The sequence below is a fragment of the Melanotaenia boesemani genome, chromosome 17 (assembly GCF_017639745.1).
Source record: "Melanotaenia boesemani isolate fMelBoe1 chromosome 17, fMelBoe1.pri, whole genome shotgun sequence".
Lineage (NCBI taxonomy): Eukaryota > Metazoa > Chordata > Actinopteri > Atheriniformes > Melanotaeniidae > Melanotaenia > Melanotaenia boesemani.
Window position 1 is genome coordinate 3,087,233 of NC_055698.1, and position 18,995 is coordinate 3,106,227.

Below are 18,995 nucleotides of genomic sequence, written 5' to 3' on the forward strand. Positions count from 1 at the left end.
AATCAAAGTCCCTTCTTTTCTTCTTATCTTGCAAAAACTGTATTCCTGACCCCCTTTTAAAACGTGATCATGTTTGGACGTTGCCTTAGATGCTCACTGAGTCTGTTCTACAGCTTCACTCCACAAACTAAGACACAAACCTTTTCAAGGTCGTCTAGACCCAGAGATGTTTTCCACTTAAATCCAACCCCCTCCCTTTAAACGACAAAGCTTTTGAAAAATAAACGAGTAAACAAAGTGATAAATTAAATAGTATTGAGCTCTGGGCTCAATCATCATTCCTCAAGTGTTTCGGGCCATTCTTCTAGAATATGACCATCCCAGTCCACAATCTGGAAGACGGAAATTTCCAGCCATCGTTCCCTCAGTTTGGACCACTTCCCAGTCCCTGCTGATATTTAACAAAAACACATTCCACATCATGATGCTGTCACCGCCATGCTTCACTGTGAAGAAGCTCTTTTAAGGCAAATGTGTAGAATCCCATCTTATTTACAGGTTTCATAACAAACAAGTTAAATATATGATTTTACTTTCCAATTTGGACTTTTTTGTTTATAAAAAAAATCTACTTAAAAGTTCCAGGAGTAGTACTGAGACAGAGCAATATTTTTATAAGCTGCAGTAATATGTGAGTAACCTTTTATTAATTATAACTTCTACCATGAACATCATCAGATGTTTGTCTTAAACTAAGAGCTGTTGTGAGTCTTTGTGCTTAGTTCAACCACTGAAACACGTTTCAGGTTTACAGGTGGAAATGAAGGTTAGCAACATGGCTAATTAGAATCAGAGTCTCAAATCTGAACCAATTACTGTTTTCACGGTCTACCCATGTGTGTTTGCACATGTTAGGAGAGCACTGACATGCATGTTCATGTGGTTTCCTGTTTCTCTGCAACAACAAGAACCCTGTAGATGAATTCTGGTCTGTCAGGTGGGGTAGCCTCCTGCAACCTGCTCCTGAAAGAGCAGGAATATTTAACAGATAAACAGAAGGAAATATTTCTGTTGGCATGACGAAGTTGTTTCTGAATTAAATAATGCAATGCATAATTACTATTATTTATAGTCGTTACAGTGAGCAACCATGTTCTTTTGCTGGAGCTGAAGAAGCCTCTGACTGAAGGTGCTCTGTTGTTAAACCATTTTAGATGGTGGGCAGTGTTATGTGTAAATCCTGATTTAAAAAGCTGCTGATGTTGAGTCATTTTTTGCAGCTTTTCACTTGTGAGAAAATTCGTATTATCAGCTTTGATTTGCACCAAAGAATTAGATTTTTTTTTTTTTAATTGGGGTTCACCTTATCTTTTAAAGTTCATTTACTAGTTTTAGTCTCAGCAAGCAATTGTGTCAATTACCGCAGTAATTACATGTTAACCCTGTTTTCTGCAGTAACACTGCAGCACGCTTTCACACATGAGCTGATTATGGTGGATAATATAGTTTAATTGGTGAACAAGCCTGGAGGCGGTTTTAAGCTTCATTAAGGGCTGATAAACCATCATGTAACAGAAGTGTCAGGCTCATCTTTGGCTTATTTCGTAGCAGATGCATGTTGTTCTGAATGCAAATGCACTGCAGTTGTGAATGTAATTTTGTGCTTTGCAACTAATGAGATTTAAAGAGCCAACTTCTAATAATCTGACATTATTGCCCCAAAAACTGTGGAAGACGTGTATGACACATGATGAATCATTTCATATCTGAAGACGTAATCGCTTTGTCTGGCTTTTTGTCTTGAGGTTTTATCTGCTTTACGAAATTATCAGCACTTATGATAAATACGTAAAAAATATAAAAGATTCTTTTTGGAGTGTTTGTTTTTTTCTAATCCATCCACTGTTAGTCAGGGAACTGTCAATCTATGGAAACAAAAATGATCACCTCTTCTTTGCACAAAGACTTTACGGCGAGGGTGCAGATCGTTCAGTTAAGTCCGAGCAGCAGGGATTTTAAAGCACACGCATCTTCGCCTACATTCTGCCGCGCATTCACATCTTCATGAGCCGTGTCCCAACAGGACGTTCAGTAAATCTGAAAATAAAGTCAGACCTTAGCCAAAATGAAGTGTTTCCTTTAATAAAAAGTCTAGATCAGTTGAGAGTTTATAGAAGAACTAAATATAATTTATAGTTTAGACCTGAAAATAGACAACAGCTAAAAATATCTATCTGCTCCACTAGTGAGAATTTATCACCATTTTTATTAAAAACAAAACTACTCGAACTTTTCTGTCATTTCCAGATAATTTTAACTAAATTTGTCAAGACGTTTTGCCTCCAAATTTAAGATATATCTTTCCTGTAAAATTACATTGGAGTTTTTTTTTATTTATATAATCTCAACAATTTTACAGTCTGAAGTTTTTGCCTTCAGTTACTCAGAAGCAGGTCATCACCATAAGGCTTATCCCCTCATTATTGATGGAAGCCTGATCAATATGGCTGAGTATAGCTTGTGTCACGGTCAATAAGTTTATTATCTGAAACAGATCTCGCAGTGCCTCTTAGTGTGTGGCCAGTGTGTTTTACATTGTGAGGAAAACAAAGTTAACAGCAAAACACATCCAGGAAGCAGGTGGTTTTTATATTACAGCTAAATATTACAAGTAAAAAATGCATTTAAAAAGTGTTATAGGATCAATTTCTCCATCACTGTAGTAGTTTAAAACATATCACCAGCAAAAATATTAAAAAAGGAATCCTTGCTTGGACTTTACATGGCGCTCTGGCATTAACTAGATGGTTGGCAGGAATAATTACATGGCACGGACTTAAGGAGGGCTGTTTGTGGATTCTGTTTAAAATATCCAACTGATAAGCGATGGCTTGTTACACAAAGTTTAGAGGTTTAGGGGAGATATCTGGGCTAAAAGAACTGCTCATTCTTACTCTCTTGGTGAAATGTTTTACCTCTTTATGTTTATTTGGAGCTTGGTTTTGGACTCTTTGGAGCTGATTCTATTCTCTGTGGACATAATATGATGGTACTTCCTGTAGGTGCCACACCAGAAGGTGTTAATCTGTCAGATTGCCAGTGGAAGTGGCCCATCTAGGATTTGTGGAATGTCAGATTAGAGCTCTGCGTCGTCATAAATCTCTGCTTGCCAATTCGACCGGGTGGTGGCGGGTGGGGCGGTGGCAAGGTGTCGTCTGTGGATTTGCTGGATAAAGCGTTTGTGCTGGTACTTGACTCAACTTCGTGAAGTTGTTTCCAGACCTGGACCAGTTACTGCTTTGATACTTCATATTACATCCAGATCCAGCTGAGATTTTTAGATTTTAAGATCTGAGCCCAGTTTTTTTTATGGTGCTCTGTTGCGGCTCCTCGTGATGAACTTCTGCATACAAGACATGTACGAGATGCCTCACGCTGGAGTCGGAGGCTACCCTGTGCAGAGCGGAGGGGAACATTGTATGTACCCGGGTGAGGGGCCCGGTTACGGACACTATGAGCCCCAACCGTTGCACCATCCGCCCTGCATGGAGCAGGCTTGGGCGCCCAGCCAGCACTACTCGTGCGCCTATGCTGCCGGTCCTTCATCATACAAGAACGAGTACTGCAACATGGAGGTCCCTCTTAGCCACTTCCACCATCAGCCCGAGTATTACTCAGAGATCAAACCGGAATTTTCACATCTTCAGTGGATGCAGGGTGCCCACAGGAAAGGTATGGCATCTGGCTTATGATTATTTGGTTACCATGGTTACTGGAGAATGCAATTGCTTCAATTGAAATAGCTTCCACTGTTCTGGGGCAGAATGTGAGGAATAATTTCCTGTGCATGTTTTCTGGCCACATCCAATGAGTCCTGATGAATCGTCTCCATGTGAGGCGACTCCTGTTCGATCAATCAATCACTGATGTCTGGCTTTATCAAATTAAGTCTGAGAAGCGTGATGCAACGACTTAAGGCCTCATGTGGTGTCAGGTCTGACGAGGACTTTAGAGTGTTTGACTGCGGCAGGGGTCGGCTGCGTATTGATTAGCTGTTAAGCAACAGAAGGTTGATGTAAACATTTTTTTTTTCCCCGAGAAAACCTCAAGAAAAGATATTGATCAGTTCTTGCACCTCCAATTTTGGAGATTGCAGGAGCTCAAAATACTGATCTCATTAAGGCCAACAGCAAAGACTCTGAAAGACCGCTCTGTTTGTGGAAGCTGGTACTTCTGGTATTGCTAGTACTGGTGTATATATATATATATATATATATATATATATATATATATATATATATATATATATATAAGTAATTAGACTATAAAAGGTTGGCTATATGATCCTTTTATTAAAAAAATGTACTTATTAAAATGGATTGTCCTATTATCCTAATATAGTATAATATTGTGACATATTAAAAAATATTCTTTATGTATGTGTGTATCTATACGTATGTATGTACACACATATATGTGTGTCTGTATGTGTTATACACTTATATTTATATAAACATGACAAATTATCCTAAAAAAAAAATTTCTTAAAACTGAATTTCTCAATTTCAAATGAAAAATGAAAAAAAATATAAACATAATTTTAAGGAAAAAATATCTATTAATGTTTCAAATGAAAAAATAATTAGGATCATATCTTATAACAGCTCATTTTAAGACGCTGCTACATTAACTGTCTGAAAATTTGTGTCAATCATATACTGAAACTTTGTTTTTATAAAAACTGATATTACCATGTGTTTTTCTCTCCAGGTTATGTTCCGAGTTATCTAGACAAGGACGAGCTATGTGTGGTGTGCGGGGACAAAGCCACCGGCTATCACTATCGCTGCATCACCTGCGAAGGTTGCAAGGTAACAGGAGTGTTTTACAGCAGCCTCCTTCTGTTTCCCATCCTGTGAGCAGCACTGACTGCGTTACCGTCTGCTGTGCAGGGATTCTTCAGACGTACAATCCAGAAAAACCTCAACCCAACCTACGCTTGTAAGTATGAGGGCAAGTGTGCTATCGACAAAGTGACCAGAAACCAGTGCCAAGAATGTCGCTTCAAGAAGTGCATTGCAGTGGGAATGGCAACAGACTGTAAGTGCACACAGAATCCCTCCACGAAGTTTAAACTTAATATCTCTGTTATTCTTTCTTATTATTCTATTATTTAAACGTACCGTATAAGTTATTTCTTTCATTTTGAAGATAATCAACAGCCTCTTTGATCTGTCAGTAATTTCAAGAAATAAGAATTTGTATTAACTGCTGTTTGCTTAGCAGATGTTTCAGAAAAGTTTATTTTTTTCACTCTGATTCTTTTCTAACTGTCTGACCACTAATTTGAGTCCAGAGCAGACAGATCGGACCCATTTAATTACATTACTTCAGGACAAAACTGAACCTTGCCGACAGTCGGTCGCCCCCCTCCCTGCTCTCTTCCTCGCATCACCTCCCTTTTCTTCCCTTTCGTGCCGCCTCTCCCCTTTTTCGCTCCAGTGGTGTTGGACGACAGCAAGCGGCTGGCCAAGCGGAAGCTGATCGAGGAGAACCGGGAGCGCCGGCGTCGGGAGGAGCTACAGAAGACGGTGTGGGACCGACCGGAGCCCACCCAGGAGGAGTGGGACCTCATCCGTATGGTGACGGAAGCCCACATGGCCACCAACGCCCAGGGCAACCACTGGAAGCAGAAACGAAAATTCCTGGTGAGATATCCTTCTCCTCCCTCCATCCCTCCGGCCTCACCACAGCCTGTATCAATTACCCGCCTTACCCCCCCCCCCGATCCCATGCGTCTCTCCCTCCTCCCCACCCCCTTCCAACCTCCCCCCGTCCACCACAACCGCTGTTCCACTGCTCCCTGTGTTAATACGTACATGTGTTTTTGTTTTGTATCTCCTTGTAGAGTGAGGAGAATTAGCTGGACGATGGAGAAAAGTGTTCCTCAGCGCAGCAGCACTAATTTAAATGGAACATCTTATTCTTGTTTTATCTCCACAATGATCCTTAACTGCTGTTACTAATAACCTCACTTTTATCTGCTTTCATTTTTTCTCTTTCAGTTTCTCTCTTTTGATTTCACATCTCACCCTTGTTTCAACTAATTTAAGCCTTTTTTTCTGTTCAGTCTAATCACTCTATTCAGATTAAAAGCTGTAAACTTTGTTTTTGAGTTTCTATGGCAGGATTTGAAAAAAAACATATTTTAACCCATTATTGATCATTACTGGTAATATTAAAACCAGTTCCAACAGTAGTTGGAGATTTTTTTTTTCTATTTAACAGCACAGCTGCAACTCTTTAGATCCAGTTTTAAAAAAGAAAATCTAATTTAAATTTCAACATTTGAATAGTTTTTTTTTTAAGTTTTTTAAATCTCACCATAGAAACTTGTAAATTGCTGTCGCTTGTTTTCTGCTTGCACTCTTTCATCTGTCTTCAGTTAAACTTGTTTTCCTTTTAGTTGACTTGACGCAGGTTCTTCATTGAAACTTCACGATTCCTGTTGATTATCCAACAGGTCGAGGAAACAATGCTTCTTAATGAAATAACATTTAATTTATTCTATACTTCTGACCAGAGTGCAGCGGGGGTGAAGGAGACAAAGGTAAGATGCCCTAGGAAAGGAAGTGTTGCTTGTCTCGAAAGTTGCACCTGTGTCCGTGGTTTCATAAACACGCAGTTGTTTACATGTAAAATGCACCTGATAAACAGGCTTGTAGTGATGTGACCTCATTTCCATCTCAAGCCTCCAGTCACATGTTTTCACTACTAATTCTTAAGGCTGCTCATATAAAGGAAAATATATATATATATATATATATATATATATATATATATATATATATATATATATATATATATATATTTTTTAGTAAATGTCCTTGATTCAAACTCTGAGATGGTCCCAGTAATAATTTTCCCTAATTTTTCTTTCAGCCTGAGGAGTTTGGTCAAGCGTCCATGGTCAATGCACCTGAAGGAAACAAAGTGGACATAGAAGCCTTCAGTCAGTTTACAAAAATTATCACCCCTGCCATAACCCGAGTGGTGGACTTTGCCAAAAAACTGCCTATGTTCTGTGAGGTGAGAACATCTCAGTAGAACCAACAGAAATTAAATACATGCAACTGTATTTGTTACAATGACAATTTGAATTTAAAATACAATGTTTAAATATGAATATATTATAATTAAAAATAACTATCCAATACACAAATTATTAAATATGTTGTTTTCCACAACTAGTTTTAAATGCATTATGACAAAATTGTAAATGTTCAGTTTTTGTTAAAAGATTAGAATTTTTGTAAATTAAATTTTTTAATTTTGTTGCACTTTTGTTGCAATAACAATAAAGTTCTAATCTATTCTCAATCTTTAATATAAAATGTCCCTTTATGTTAACCCCAAAGTTTTTCAGAAAACAGTCAGTTATTAAAACTTGTCAAAAAAAAAGCTTTTAAAGGCTAAACTCAATTAAACTAAATTAAATCGCAAAACAGTCTGTACAATGGTAAAACTTCATATAGCTTTTTTTTAAAAATGGATAAGATAAAATAAGATAAGACAAAACTTTATTGATCCCTCAATGGGTAAATTTACATGCCACAGCAGCAGACGATAAGACACACAAAGACTTAGGAAATATAAAGGAAATATTTAGGAAATATATTAGAAATATAAAAATCAAATTCACAACATTAGGTATTTTTTACAGGTCAAAATTTTAAACTTTTCATATTAATGCAGAAGATTAAAAACTGTAAATATTTTCATATGTCTGTATTTTACATACAATTCAAAATAAAAATATATTGAAGACTAATATAAAAAAAATATATCTTAAATAAATAAGCCGTTAGCTTTTACTAAAATATAAAAAAATAAGCTTTTCAATTTTATTTCACTTAAATCTGTATTTCTTATTTATTTAGAATTTATAAATAAATTTACAATATATTTAAATTTATTATTTATTTATAAATGTAAAAATATGCATCTGTACAACAGCTAAATTAGCCATATTGGCTCGGACGTAGGCGAACCTTGAACAATGCTGTTCTTCTTTTATGCAGCTGCCTTGTGAAGACCAGATCATCCTGTTGAAAGGCTGTTGCATGGAGATCATGTCTCTAAGAGCAGCTGTTCGCTACGATCCAGAGAGCGAGACCCTCACGCTCAACGGGGAAATGGCAGTCACGCGGGATCAGCTTAAAAATGGAGGCCTGGGTGTCGTCTCAGACGCCATCTTTGACCTGGGTGTGTCACTATCCTCCTTTGACCTGGATGACTCCGAAGTGGCTCTTCTACAGGCCGTCATCCTGCTGTCATCCGGTAAGCACCACATTCGTGCTCCTGAGCTGATTACAGAGCGGAAGGTTTGTTCTGGGGCCTGTATTTCCTTATTTTAGCCCAACGTTACTTGTTATAGAACTGCTAGCTGCTTATGCTGCTAGGTTAACAGTTAACTTTTTTTTGTTTTGAAGCTGGTGAGTACAGCATATTTTAGAGCACAGTAAGCTTCTTCAGATTTCATATGGCCAGTGAATTACCTTGTACACAACAAGCAGGGTCCATTAATGAAGCTCGGAGGTCCTACTGTCTCCAAGGCAGCTTTCTTCCTGAAGTGCTGCTTTGTTCTTGCACAGATTGTGTGAATACTTGCTTTTGTCAAGAAATCCATATCAAACTGCAGTTTAATCAATAAATCACCATAATCATTGTGAGGAGCTTTGTCCAGCTAGCTTGGGTTTGGCTGCACGGCCACATCTCAGTGTGACACACTGCAACTCACCGAAGATCAATACTGCTCTGCTGTGGTTCACACGCAAACATGAGGCCCGCTAACCTGACCTTCTGCTCCGTTCTCTGGCACACATACAGTAGCTACAAGGGTGTAAGGCTACATGTTCATTAGAATTTTTTTTATTGAAAAGTCTGATTTTTCTTGTTCCAGCATCTTTGAATGTGATTTTCTCACTTCCAATCCAATCCAATGTTCATAACCAGTCACTGGATTGAGATTTGTTGTAAACAAATGCTGGTGTGAAAAATAGTCCTTATAATAAATCTACTTTATTATTTTTAATTATTCTGTTTAATACATAGGCCCTATTTTCATAACTATTATTTCTACTTTTTGTAGCTACTCATTAGAAGGGCTGTATGTGTGTAGTTAGTTGAATGTGACATGTAAGACTTATTAGTCTAATATTTGACTGTAGCAGTGCTTTAGAATTATGTCTCAAATATATGTTTGCTTTTATTGATTTGAGAACAAATAGTTAACATCATTCTCTACAACACAGGCATTAAACTTTGACACAATTTTTTTAACAGAATGAAATGTATGGACAGCTGCAAAAATATATTATTCTGCATACCTATTATGAATTTATGCTATGCAGCAGAAAGCATTTTAGTATGTCAGAACTAAACAAGTTCTAGTTGTAACATACAAATATTTAAAACGATATGACTATGTTTACAATAAGAAAGCTATGTTTTTTTATTTATTTTATTTATTTATTTTTTTTAGTGCTGGGCAACAATTAAAATTTTTTAATCGCGATTAATCACATGACATGCTGTGATTAATTGCGATTAATCGCATCGTTACTCACAAAATGTCTCTTCCCTTTAAAAGAAGGCCTACAGCTATAAAAAGAAAATACAGTAAGTTTTGGTTTACAAACACGACATCAGGGGTCTCCAACCTGCGACTCTGGAGCCGCAAGTGTCTCTCTGGACCTTCAACGATGCCTCTAAATACGTGGCTAAAATTTTTTTTTAAATCTATCTTTCTTGTTATTAGGTTGGAAACCTGGGACTTTTTTTTTCTTTTACATAATTTTCCACAAATATCTACATCCCTTAGATGTCCTCTTATCCTCTTTTCATAAAGGTTTTATGTTTTTCTTTATTTTAAAACCTAAAAATGGAAATAAAAATGTGGTTCTTCAAAAATAACAAATATCCTATGGTGGCTCTTAATTAAAAATATATATTAAGTTTCCTTTTTGAAAAGTCTCATAACATCTGCGTCTCTAAAGTAGTTTTATTTAGCTGGCTGAGGGAAAAATGGCTCTTTGGATTGGAAAGGCTGCAGACCCCTGCACTAAACACATAAACAGGTTTAGCAGCAGTTTTATCTTTAAACACCAACAGTTAAAATATTTCTTCATATATATTTATAAAATCAAATATTTATGACAAAGAAGGATGAATTGTTCAGGATTTACTAACTAAAAGGTAAAAAGTCAGCAGGATGAATTTAAAGCTGTGAAGCTGCTTCCTTCTAAACACAGAAGGAACAATATGTGATGAATATCAGCATCAGGTGAACAGACAGAAAGCAGGATGAGAATCTCACAGCTTCTAGATGGTGAGGAGAGAGAAATATTCACTATATGCACAATAACTTCCATCCATGCACCTTCACTGCTTCATTATCCAGATTTCTGGCCTATAAATTCTCTAACCTTTCATTCTTAGCTTGACTGCACCCTCAGCCTCAGCTACCAGGAGTTAAGGGGTTAACATCTCATTTCCCAGTGAAGCATCAGGTCTGTAGATGTAAATATAAACATGTGTGGTGTCCACAGAAAGTCCAGATTCTCAGCTAACAGCTCAGCAAAACCATTTCTATCACCAAACACAGTTAACACAACAAACAATTTAAAGAGCAGCTGCACAAAGTCCAAAACATATGTAAACACAGATGATGTCTCCCCGTGTCCACCCCACGGCATGAACACGAATAAACGACTCCTCTACTGAAAGCTCACATCTTCCATAGCTGAAAGTTTTATCTCACTATGACCAAGATTTACCGAACCAGAGGCAGAAGAAGACCCGATTTATGCTTCACGTTTGTAAAAGTCAGAAAGCATGTCTCACCTTTGTTGTCTTGCATAAATTAAAACCGCATTTATTAAAAAAGTAATAATAAATAAAAAGTTTCCCGTCCAAAAATCACGATGTTCTGTCCATCTGCATGCATTTTGACAACGAGAAACGTCGTTTCTTTTTTTTATTCTTAAGTTCCAGACAGAAAACGTGTCTTCATTTTAATAAACCCGCTCTCTCCTGATTACATCAGACGCACCGCTGCAGCAGGGAAGAGAGACATGGACGCCATGTTTCTGTCATCAAAGCCAGCTGACAGAAAAAAAAAATAAATAATTAACACGCGATTAAAAATATTAACGGCGTTTATTAAGCATTGCGTTAACACGGGATTAAGGTGTTAATGCGCCCAGCACAATTTTTTTTTTTTTTTTTTTTTTTGTTTACACATTTTGCTGACAAGTTCTCAAATCCTGTGGCTATTGTTTGAGGTCTCTCAACTAGTGAGAAAATCTCAATAACATGCTGCAAACTGGAACAGTATACAGTTAGCATTCATTTGGATGAACTAAGTTTGCTAATGCTGTTTGATGCTATTGCAGCATATGCTAATGCTACCTAAAATTTATTAGCATTTATGTGGATGAGCTAACTGTAATTTAGCAAATCCTAATTAAAGCTAGCCAGTGGATGTGAAGCAGATAGTGTGTTAATGCTACCTAGCGTTGATTGGTGAACATGGTAAATGAAAAAGTTTCCGTTCTTGAACCACAAATAAAATGGCTGACTCATTATAATGTGGACTACATAGTGAACAGGAACGGTGAACTGTTTTCTTTATAATAGAAACTGCTGCTGCTGCTGTTTCTTTAGTTTTAAAATCTAAATCTTTCATTCATTCGGATGTGCTAACTTAAAGCTAGTTAATGCTAACCAGCCATTATAAAGTTGACATATTGTGCTGTTGCTACATGGCTTTAACAGACATTTATTTGGATATGTTAACTGTAAGTTAGTTATTGCTAGCTAATGCTAGCCAGCAGCTATGAAGCTGTCATAGTGTGCTCTTGCTACCTAGCATTAGCTGTTATTCATGTGGATGAGTTAACATTAAGTCGGTTGATGTTATCTGTTACAACCCAGCTTAGGGGTATGATGGGTGTAACAAAAGAAATGTGAATAGAGCAGATGGAAGTATATGAACAAGCTTTTTTTATTGTTGCACATCTACAAGGGTGGTAAACAGCCAGTGTTGGGGTTAGTGGGACCGCTTAAAGAAAATCCAGAATTTCAACCGCTGAAGCTCAAATGCTTAACTTAAAGTCCAGCCAGATAAACCAAACTCCAGAATGTTCAAAAGGGAAAACCAAAAGATTGGTGTACTAAACAAAAAAATAGTATAAGAAAGATGTAAAACAAAAAGGTGCTTAAACTAAACTAGCCCAATACATTTTATCTGAAAAAAGTGAAAATTAACTAAAAGTGAAAATTAACTAAAAGGTTATCTAAAACGAAGAACACACAGAGCAGCCAAAAGAGCTGTCGTATCGCCAAAACAAACTGGGTTCTTTGCAGCAATCTGCTGGGGCAGCGGCATCAGAACCAGAGACTTGAAAAGAATTAACAAACTGATCAAGAAAGCTGGTTCTGTGCTTGGAGTAACTCTGGAGCCGCTGGAGTTGATCATCAAAAAAAGAATTCTGTACAAGCTGACGAAGATAATGGAAGATCCTTCACACCCTCTACACAACGCCGTGACGAAACAACAGAGTGTGTTCAGTGGGAGGCTTGTTCAAGTCCGATGCAAGACAGACAGATACAGAAGATCCTTCCTTCCAGCAGCTATCAGGCTGAAGAACAAAGCCCTTAATTAATTAATGTGATTGTTTTTAAAAAAAAAAAAAAAAAAAAAAAAATTACTACTACTACAATATTGAATTTCCCTTTGGGATTAATAAAGTATTTTTCATTTCATTCATTTCATTTCATAACTCGGCAAAACCAAACACAAAACGAGTAGTTTTACCACTACCGAAATCCCTAAGGATTACAAAGGCCAAAGTTACCACCACCAAGACACAGCAAAACACAAGTCACAAAGTCTGACAAGCCGAGGGTGAAACCATTTGTGTCACACAGTTTCTCCCCCTTGACTAAGCACACACAGAAGTCTTTTATTTCCGGGGTGCAGGGATTGGAGGGGCGGTGACCAATCAGAAGGAAGGAGCCGAAGGTGTGTCTTGGATAGCCACTCTGAACAGACAACTGCCAGCTGACATTTGCATGTAGAATAGGCCTCAGGTGTCATCAATGAGTGGCAGCCATAACATTAGCTAATACTAGCCAGCAGCTATGAAGCTGACATAATGTGCTATTAATACCTAGCATTAACTAGTATTCATTTAATGAGCTAACTTAAAGTTGGTGCTAGTTAATGCTAAGTAATATTAGCGCGCTGTCAGCTTCATAGCTGCTCGCTCCAGGCCGCAATGCATCATAGGCTCTTTTGGTTTACCAGGTAACGTTTGTAGTTGTAACTTAATGGTGGTAAGTGGTGATTATGGTAAAGAAACAGTTTTCACTCTTCCTCTGGCCTGTGATCTTTTGATTTCATAACTTAACTCTGATATGAAGTCGTGACAGCCTGTGGGTTTCCTTAAACTGAGTTGATATCATTGCTGTAAGAAAATAAATCGGGCAAAGTTATGTCTCATGTATCTGTAACATTTCTGCCGTCTTTCTCGGTTCAGATCGTCCAGGCCTGAGTTGCATGGAGCGAATTGAGCGCTGCCAAGAGGAGTTCCTCCTGGCCTTTGAACATTACATCAACTACCGCAAACACAAAGTGGCGCATTTCTGGCCCAAGCTGCTAATGAAGGTGACGGACCTGCGGATGATCGGCGCCTGCCACGCCAGCCGATTCCTCCATATGAAAGTGGAGTGTCCCACTGAGCTGTTCCCTCCTCTCTTCCTGGAGGTCTTCGAAGACTGATCAGTGGATTTCAGTGTATGTGTGTCTGTGTGCATGTATGTGTGTGTCAAAGCCTGGGCACCCTGGTGGTCCCAGGGGTGGAACCAGCCGAAGGCCCATCTCAATGAACTTTCTAATAGCACTACTGAGTGTCACTTCATTCCATAGTTTAGGAGTAGCTCTCTGGTCTAGTTTGGGATGGATCACATTGCGGGTACATGTGAATAGCCTCTTTTGTTTGTTTTTCTTTTTTGTTTCCAGGTTTGTTTTTATTATGTTCACCTCGGATTTTGCTCTAGTTTTTTGTTGTTGTTAATGATTGTACAGTTGACATACTGTAATTGTGATCTCATCTAATTTGTTCATTCATGCAAATGTTGTGTTTTCCTTCCTTTACGTAAAAAAAAAAACTCCCTCACTTCTCTCATTAACAAAATACAACTTTGTGAACGATATGTTAGCTTTTCCCCAATTGTTGGACTGCTGGTTAATGCCTGGTGAGCTAACCTTCCTCACCATCACACTGTGATCTGACTCATTAACAGCTGACAGACTTTCAGGGGTCTCTGTGTAGCCACTTCAAGCTGCGTTCAAAAGCTCTCGGAAAAATTAATTCAAGTCAAGGTCGAGCTCCAAGCAAAAGAAAAATTGTTAGTCTTACAGAAACTATTATTAAAGTTTCAGCTTAACTCTCCCCAATATTTACTTGTGTGGTATTTACACATGACATTGCTACGTGACTGCTAACTGCTAGCATTGCTAAATATTATACACAAACATTATCTGTTAAACTATGACAGATTCAGGCCAGGGCAGAAAAAAACACCCAGTTTTTCATATACAGAATTACAAGAAGCAAAAAAAGAAGAACAGTCTGAAAGACTTTAATCAAGTCTGGAAGATTAATTCTGCTTCCTAGAAGCTAGAGGTGGGTGGACCAAAATATTCACTCAGTAAATGTAAAGATAAGACAGCCAGATATGACCTTGATTTTTACATGCTGGACTAAGACGACACAGAGAAGCTGTAGGTTAATGATGGTGCTGGAGCCGTAGAAGGAACGCAGCAGTAGCCCTAAAGCGACCCTGCCAATCACCGATCAATGCCAGAGACAGGTCCGGATTGATTAGAAGCACATTACCTTACTGATGGCAGGAAAAGACAATCGTAAATCATCATATTTTGTGGAACAATTCCAGATGTTGTGCCAAAATCAAGTGTATGCCCTCTTTATGGTATCCGTGCTGGACCTTTTTTTATTATTGATATCAATATCTATAATATTTGATAGCCGATATAAAGTCTGATGCTGCATGTTTCACACACGGTGGTCCTGCTGACTCGTGTTTTAGTCCACATTAGCAGCTTTTAGCTCTACAACCAGTAACTAAGTGTTTGATCTCAACCATTCTGCTTTTTTTTTTTTTTCTTCTTCTGAAAACTGTTAGATGTTCACACGGTGACGTCATGGTGCTATGGTGGGTTGGGACAATGGTGGATTGAACTTTGTTATTTTTATGTTTAAATTACACCCCAACGCCCACTTAAAGCATGCCTGCATATACACTAACACGAGAACACACACACATAGAGACCATGTGACCACATATGTGGACCTGCACCTCGACCCGGGTGAGATCCCACCGCTGTCACCGACTGGTGGGTTTTTAAAGACCATTAATGTTGGCAGAATAATTGATCATCAGCATGGTACCTGAGGAAGCTGATGAGAATGTGAAAAAGTAGCGCTCTTCCTCATTTTAACTGGTTTTTTTTTTTTTTTTTTCATTGTTCTGAGAAGCCCCCTTGGTGGTGTTCTTCTTTGCAATGGAACAGACATTTGCTTTGTATATCTCGCTTTCTCAAGCTTCACACTACTCTTCAAAGCAGCTTATGGGTTTTCTTTTTTTTCCTCTCATTTCTGTGAAGTGATGCCTTTTTTATCAAAGCAATAGACTTGCTGCAGTGTTTGAAAGACCCGGACCTCTCTCTCACACACACACACACACCTCGCAAACTGTAAAGACTCAGTAAATGCACAGACAATCAGAGGGAGAGAGATGGGATGGGAAGGTAGGGGAGGTGATCTGCAGCCCCCACCGCCAACCCCCGTCCACATGCCGGGTTGGGCCATGCTGAGCCAGACTGACCATATTTACATGCTCCTCCCTGTTGTTTGCAGTCCTGCTGTGGTTAATGTCATATTTGCAAGAGCTGTAAAAGTGAGCCTCCCTGGTTTCATTAACACTTAAAATTCCAAGGCAGTTTTTGATATTTTTTGGTCTGCCTGTTTTTTAATATTTAAATGATGTAAAATGAATGTATGAATAGATGTAGCAGCATAAAGGTCGACCAGAAGAAGAAAGCAGAATTTATTACTAACAGAACTTTGTAGAAATAACACACAGATCAACAGTGACCAAACCTTTTCTCATCTCATCGTTCACTCAAGTCTTGGCTTTCAAGAGAAAAAATCTTGGCATTGAAACAAACACACAACAGAAACTATTTCCATGTTTCCACTTTTTCCTCATTTCCAGTTATTCCTGCTACTATTTACCTGCTATCCTCACTAAACCAACTCCAGCTCAGCTGCTTTGTGGCGCCACCGTGCATCAGAAACGTCTTCTTGGCTTTATTCCAGCCATAGAGGAGCATTATTTTTCTTCTTTTCACACACACATACAACTTTCTGCTCACTGGTTGATCTTTGGCTGCTCCTGATTGGACGTTACCGTCAATCTAAGCTCTCTGATTGGTGGAAAGTCTGACAGGAAGTGGCTTCATCATCATGTCCAGGTCTAAATAGAGGTCTCTTAGCAACATAGTAGTGATGGTGATGTTTTTATGATGAAATGTGATAAATAATGCTGTTATCATGGATCATTGTGGATTTACCAGATAGAGTCTCTGAATAAAACTACATTTAGTGGCTGAATTGTAAACCTCTGGACGGGATAGAAATGCTTGGAAAACTTCCGTAGATCACCTAAAGGGTAGCTATCCATCACAGTTTACCACACAGAGCTACACACCACCGCTCCTGAGACACTGAGTGATATGAGTGACAGCGCTTGGTGGGGCGCTGGAGATCTAGTGGAGTTTTATGTGTTAATGAGCCAGTCATCAGTCCTGAACTGTTAGAAAAGATCGAAAAAAATTTTCAGTGGTTAAATCCAGCTTTGTTTCTGATTTGTTAATCAATCGATCAAAGATTGTGCATCAGAAAGTCTAATAATTTTGGCCGTTAGTTACAACCAGGGTCTGATAACAGATGTTAGACTTAATAACTTCCTCATAAAAATGACTCGTTTCAACTGAACAGATCCAGGAACTAAACTCAGAAACTAATTATGTGAGGCACATTTCAACTAAATAAAGCACCTGAAGTTTTAACATCCTTTATCAAGGAGCGAGACTTGTTTCCTCCTCTGGGTCTTTTTCATTCCCAAGAAGATCAAAGATTGAGAAAAAGCTTGTTTTTCAATCCAGGGCTGTAAATCACAGGTTTGATCACAATACAACAGTTTATCCATTCATTGGATAGCATTTCAATTTACCAAGTATTTTACAGCTTACTTTATCGTAGCTACAGATTTATATATCCACATTTTCCTCATGAAGTCAGACAATATGCTTGTTAGAACAAAGAAAATAGAACCAGTTTCACATGTTCTGATGAACATCTTACAAGTTTTTACTGTATCCATGTTTAATCCATGCTTTTAATATTGATTACTGATTATTCAATCGATGCTGATTAATGTACTCTTACACCCCCATTATCAACCTCCTCATAAAACATCAAATGGCTCTTTTAAACCAAACAGATCCAGGAACTAAATAAGGAAAAAAAAATCACCTGGATCTTATGCATCTCCAACAAACTCTAAAGCTGAGAATAGACTTTTGTTTTTGGGTTTTTTTTTTTTACTTGTTGTTTGTTTTTTTTAGTTTTTTCCTTTTTTTTTTTTTTTTTCTTTCTAATTTTGCACCCGTATAGATAACTGGAATTTTTGTGGAGTTGTTCACATACTTTCCCGTGTGCTTACTTGAGGACTCCTCTAGAGGGCATCCAGTGTACTTAGATCAAACAGAACTTCTGAATCTTCAGGACAATGAGGTTAGTATTATGATTGTTTGTTTTGCTGAAGAAAAAAGAACAATTGCTGCTTTATAAACAGTATGATAGACCCCAAATCAAGCTCACAGTGGCCTCTAGCATCCACCTTTATATTGCATCTTGGGTAAACTTAGCATTAATTGAATGCCTGCACAACTTTAGACACAGACATTGGATATTTAAGGTAGTGATAATAAAGATGCTGGCACATCATTAGAAGCTGGTTTATTCTCGGTGTAGAGGACAGTCCAGTTCATGCCAGTAAAGTCAGTTAAAGTGTAAAACTCATCATAGCAAGCTGAAGAGACTGTTAAACCCAGAAGTGACTTAGTTCACAGTTTCTCGGGTTGTAGGTGTTTTTATTTGTGCCTTAGAACGTAACTGCTATAAAAGAGTTGGAGATAAATTTTATTTTAGCTTCTTTTTTGTTCACGTCTTTTATTTTATTATGGCCGGTGCTCCTCCTCCTTCATTCATCTCCGCTCACGGTGCTTGTGTGCAGGTTTTACAGACGGTACATTATAAGTTAACAGACCTGATGAGCTGTGTTGTGGGAAAAACGCAACATGACTGAGACAGAAAGGTGGAATTAGGCAGAAAGGTTGAGTTCTGCACGCCTCACCTGGATAATCTCAGAAGTACTTCATTTTTTACCAGGACCCCTAGTTCCTGTGGTGTAAATGAACAGGTTCATGTTATTATTCTTTTTGTTTGTTTGGGTTTTTTTTGTTTGTTTTGTTTTACTATTGTCATTTGTTTTTGTTTGAAATAAAGCAAAGGCCTGAGCAAAGAACCCAAAAAATGGTTCCTGGAAATGGTTCCTGTGGTTGAAATCCAGCTTCAGACTCTCTTTGGTGCAGGTTTGTGTTTGTTGCCATTGTGTTTGAAAATCAGTGAAGTTAACATATTAGCAAATTAAACTAAAGGAGGCTTTAGAAGTCTTGACATCCTCACATGCTGCTGTTGCATTCCTACAAAATCACACCTAAAAAGCACTTCTTACCTCCTTTGTAAACTTGAAAAGACTCAGTCTTGTCTCAGGAATTTGGCTGCATAACTTTGTAAAAACATGAATATTAAGATAAAATGTGAAGCCACGGTATGCCA

The 18,995-nt window shown here is 38.0% G+C and overlaps 1 protein-coding gene across 3 annotated transcripts in view; it reads left to right on the top strand.

The window, feature by feature from the left end:
* Window positions 1-15,088, top strand: part of thrb (thyroid hormone receptor beta) — a 173,023-nt gene extending 157,935 nt beyond the window's left edge. For 2 of the 3 annotated variants that reach the window (XM_041967298.1, XM_041967297.1), the window contains 7 exons: window positions 4,711-4,811; window positions 4,893-5,040; window positions 5,443-5,648; window positions 6,524-6,550; window positions 6,883-7,029; window positions 8,022-8,280; window positions 13,545-15,088. In XM_041967298.1, coding sequence (XP_041823232.1) covers window positions 4,711-4,811; window positions 4,893-5,040; window positions 5,443-5,648; window positions 6,524-6,550; window positions 6,883-7,029; window positions 8,022-8,280; window positions 13,545-13,786 — 1,130 coding nt within the window. In that variant the 3' untranslated portion in view covers window positions 13,787-15,088. The remainder of the gene's footprint in view (window positions 1-4,710; window positions 4,812-4,892; window positions 5,041-5,442; window positions 5,649-6,523; window positions 6,551-6,882; window positions 7,030-8,021; window positions 8,281-13,544) is intronic. The other variant, XM_041967299.1, reaches the window with a different exon arrangement.
* The last annotated feature ends 3,907 nt before the right edge of the window (window positions 15,089-18,995 follow it).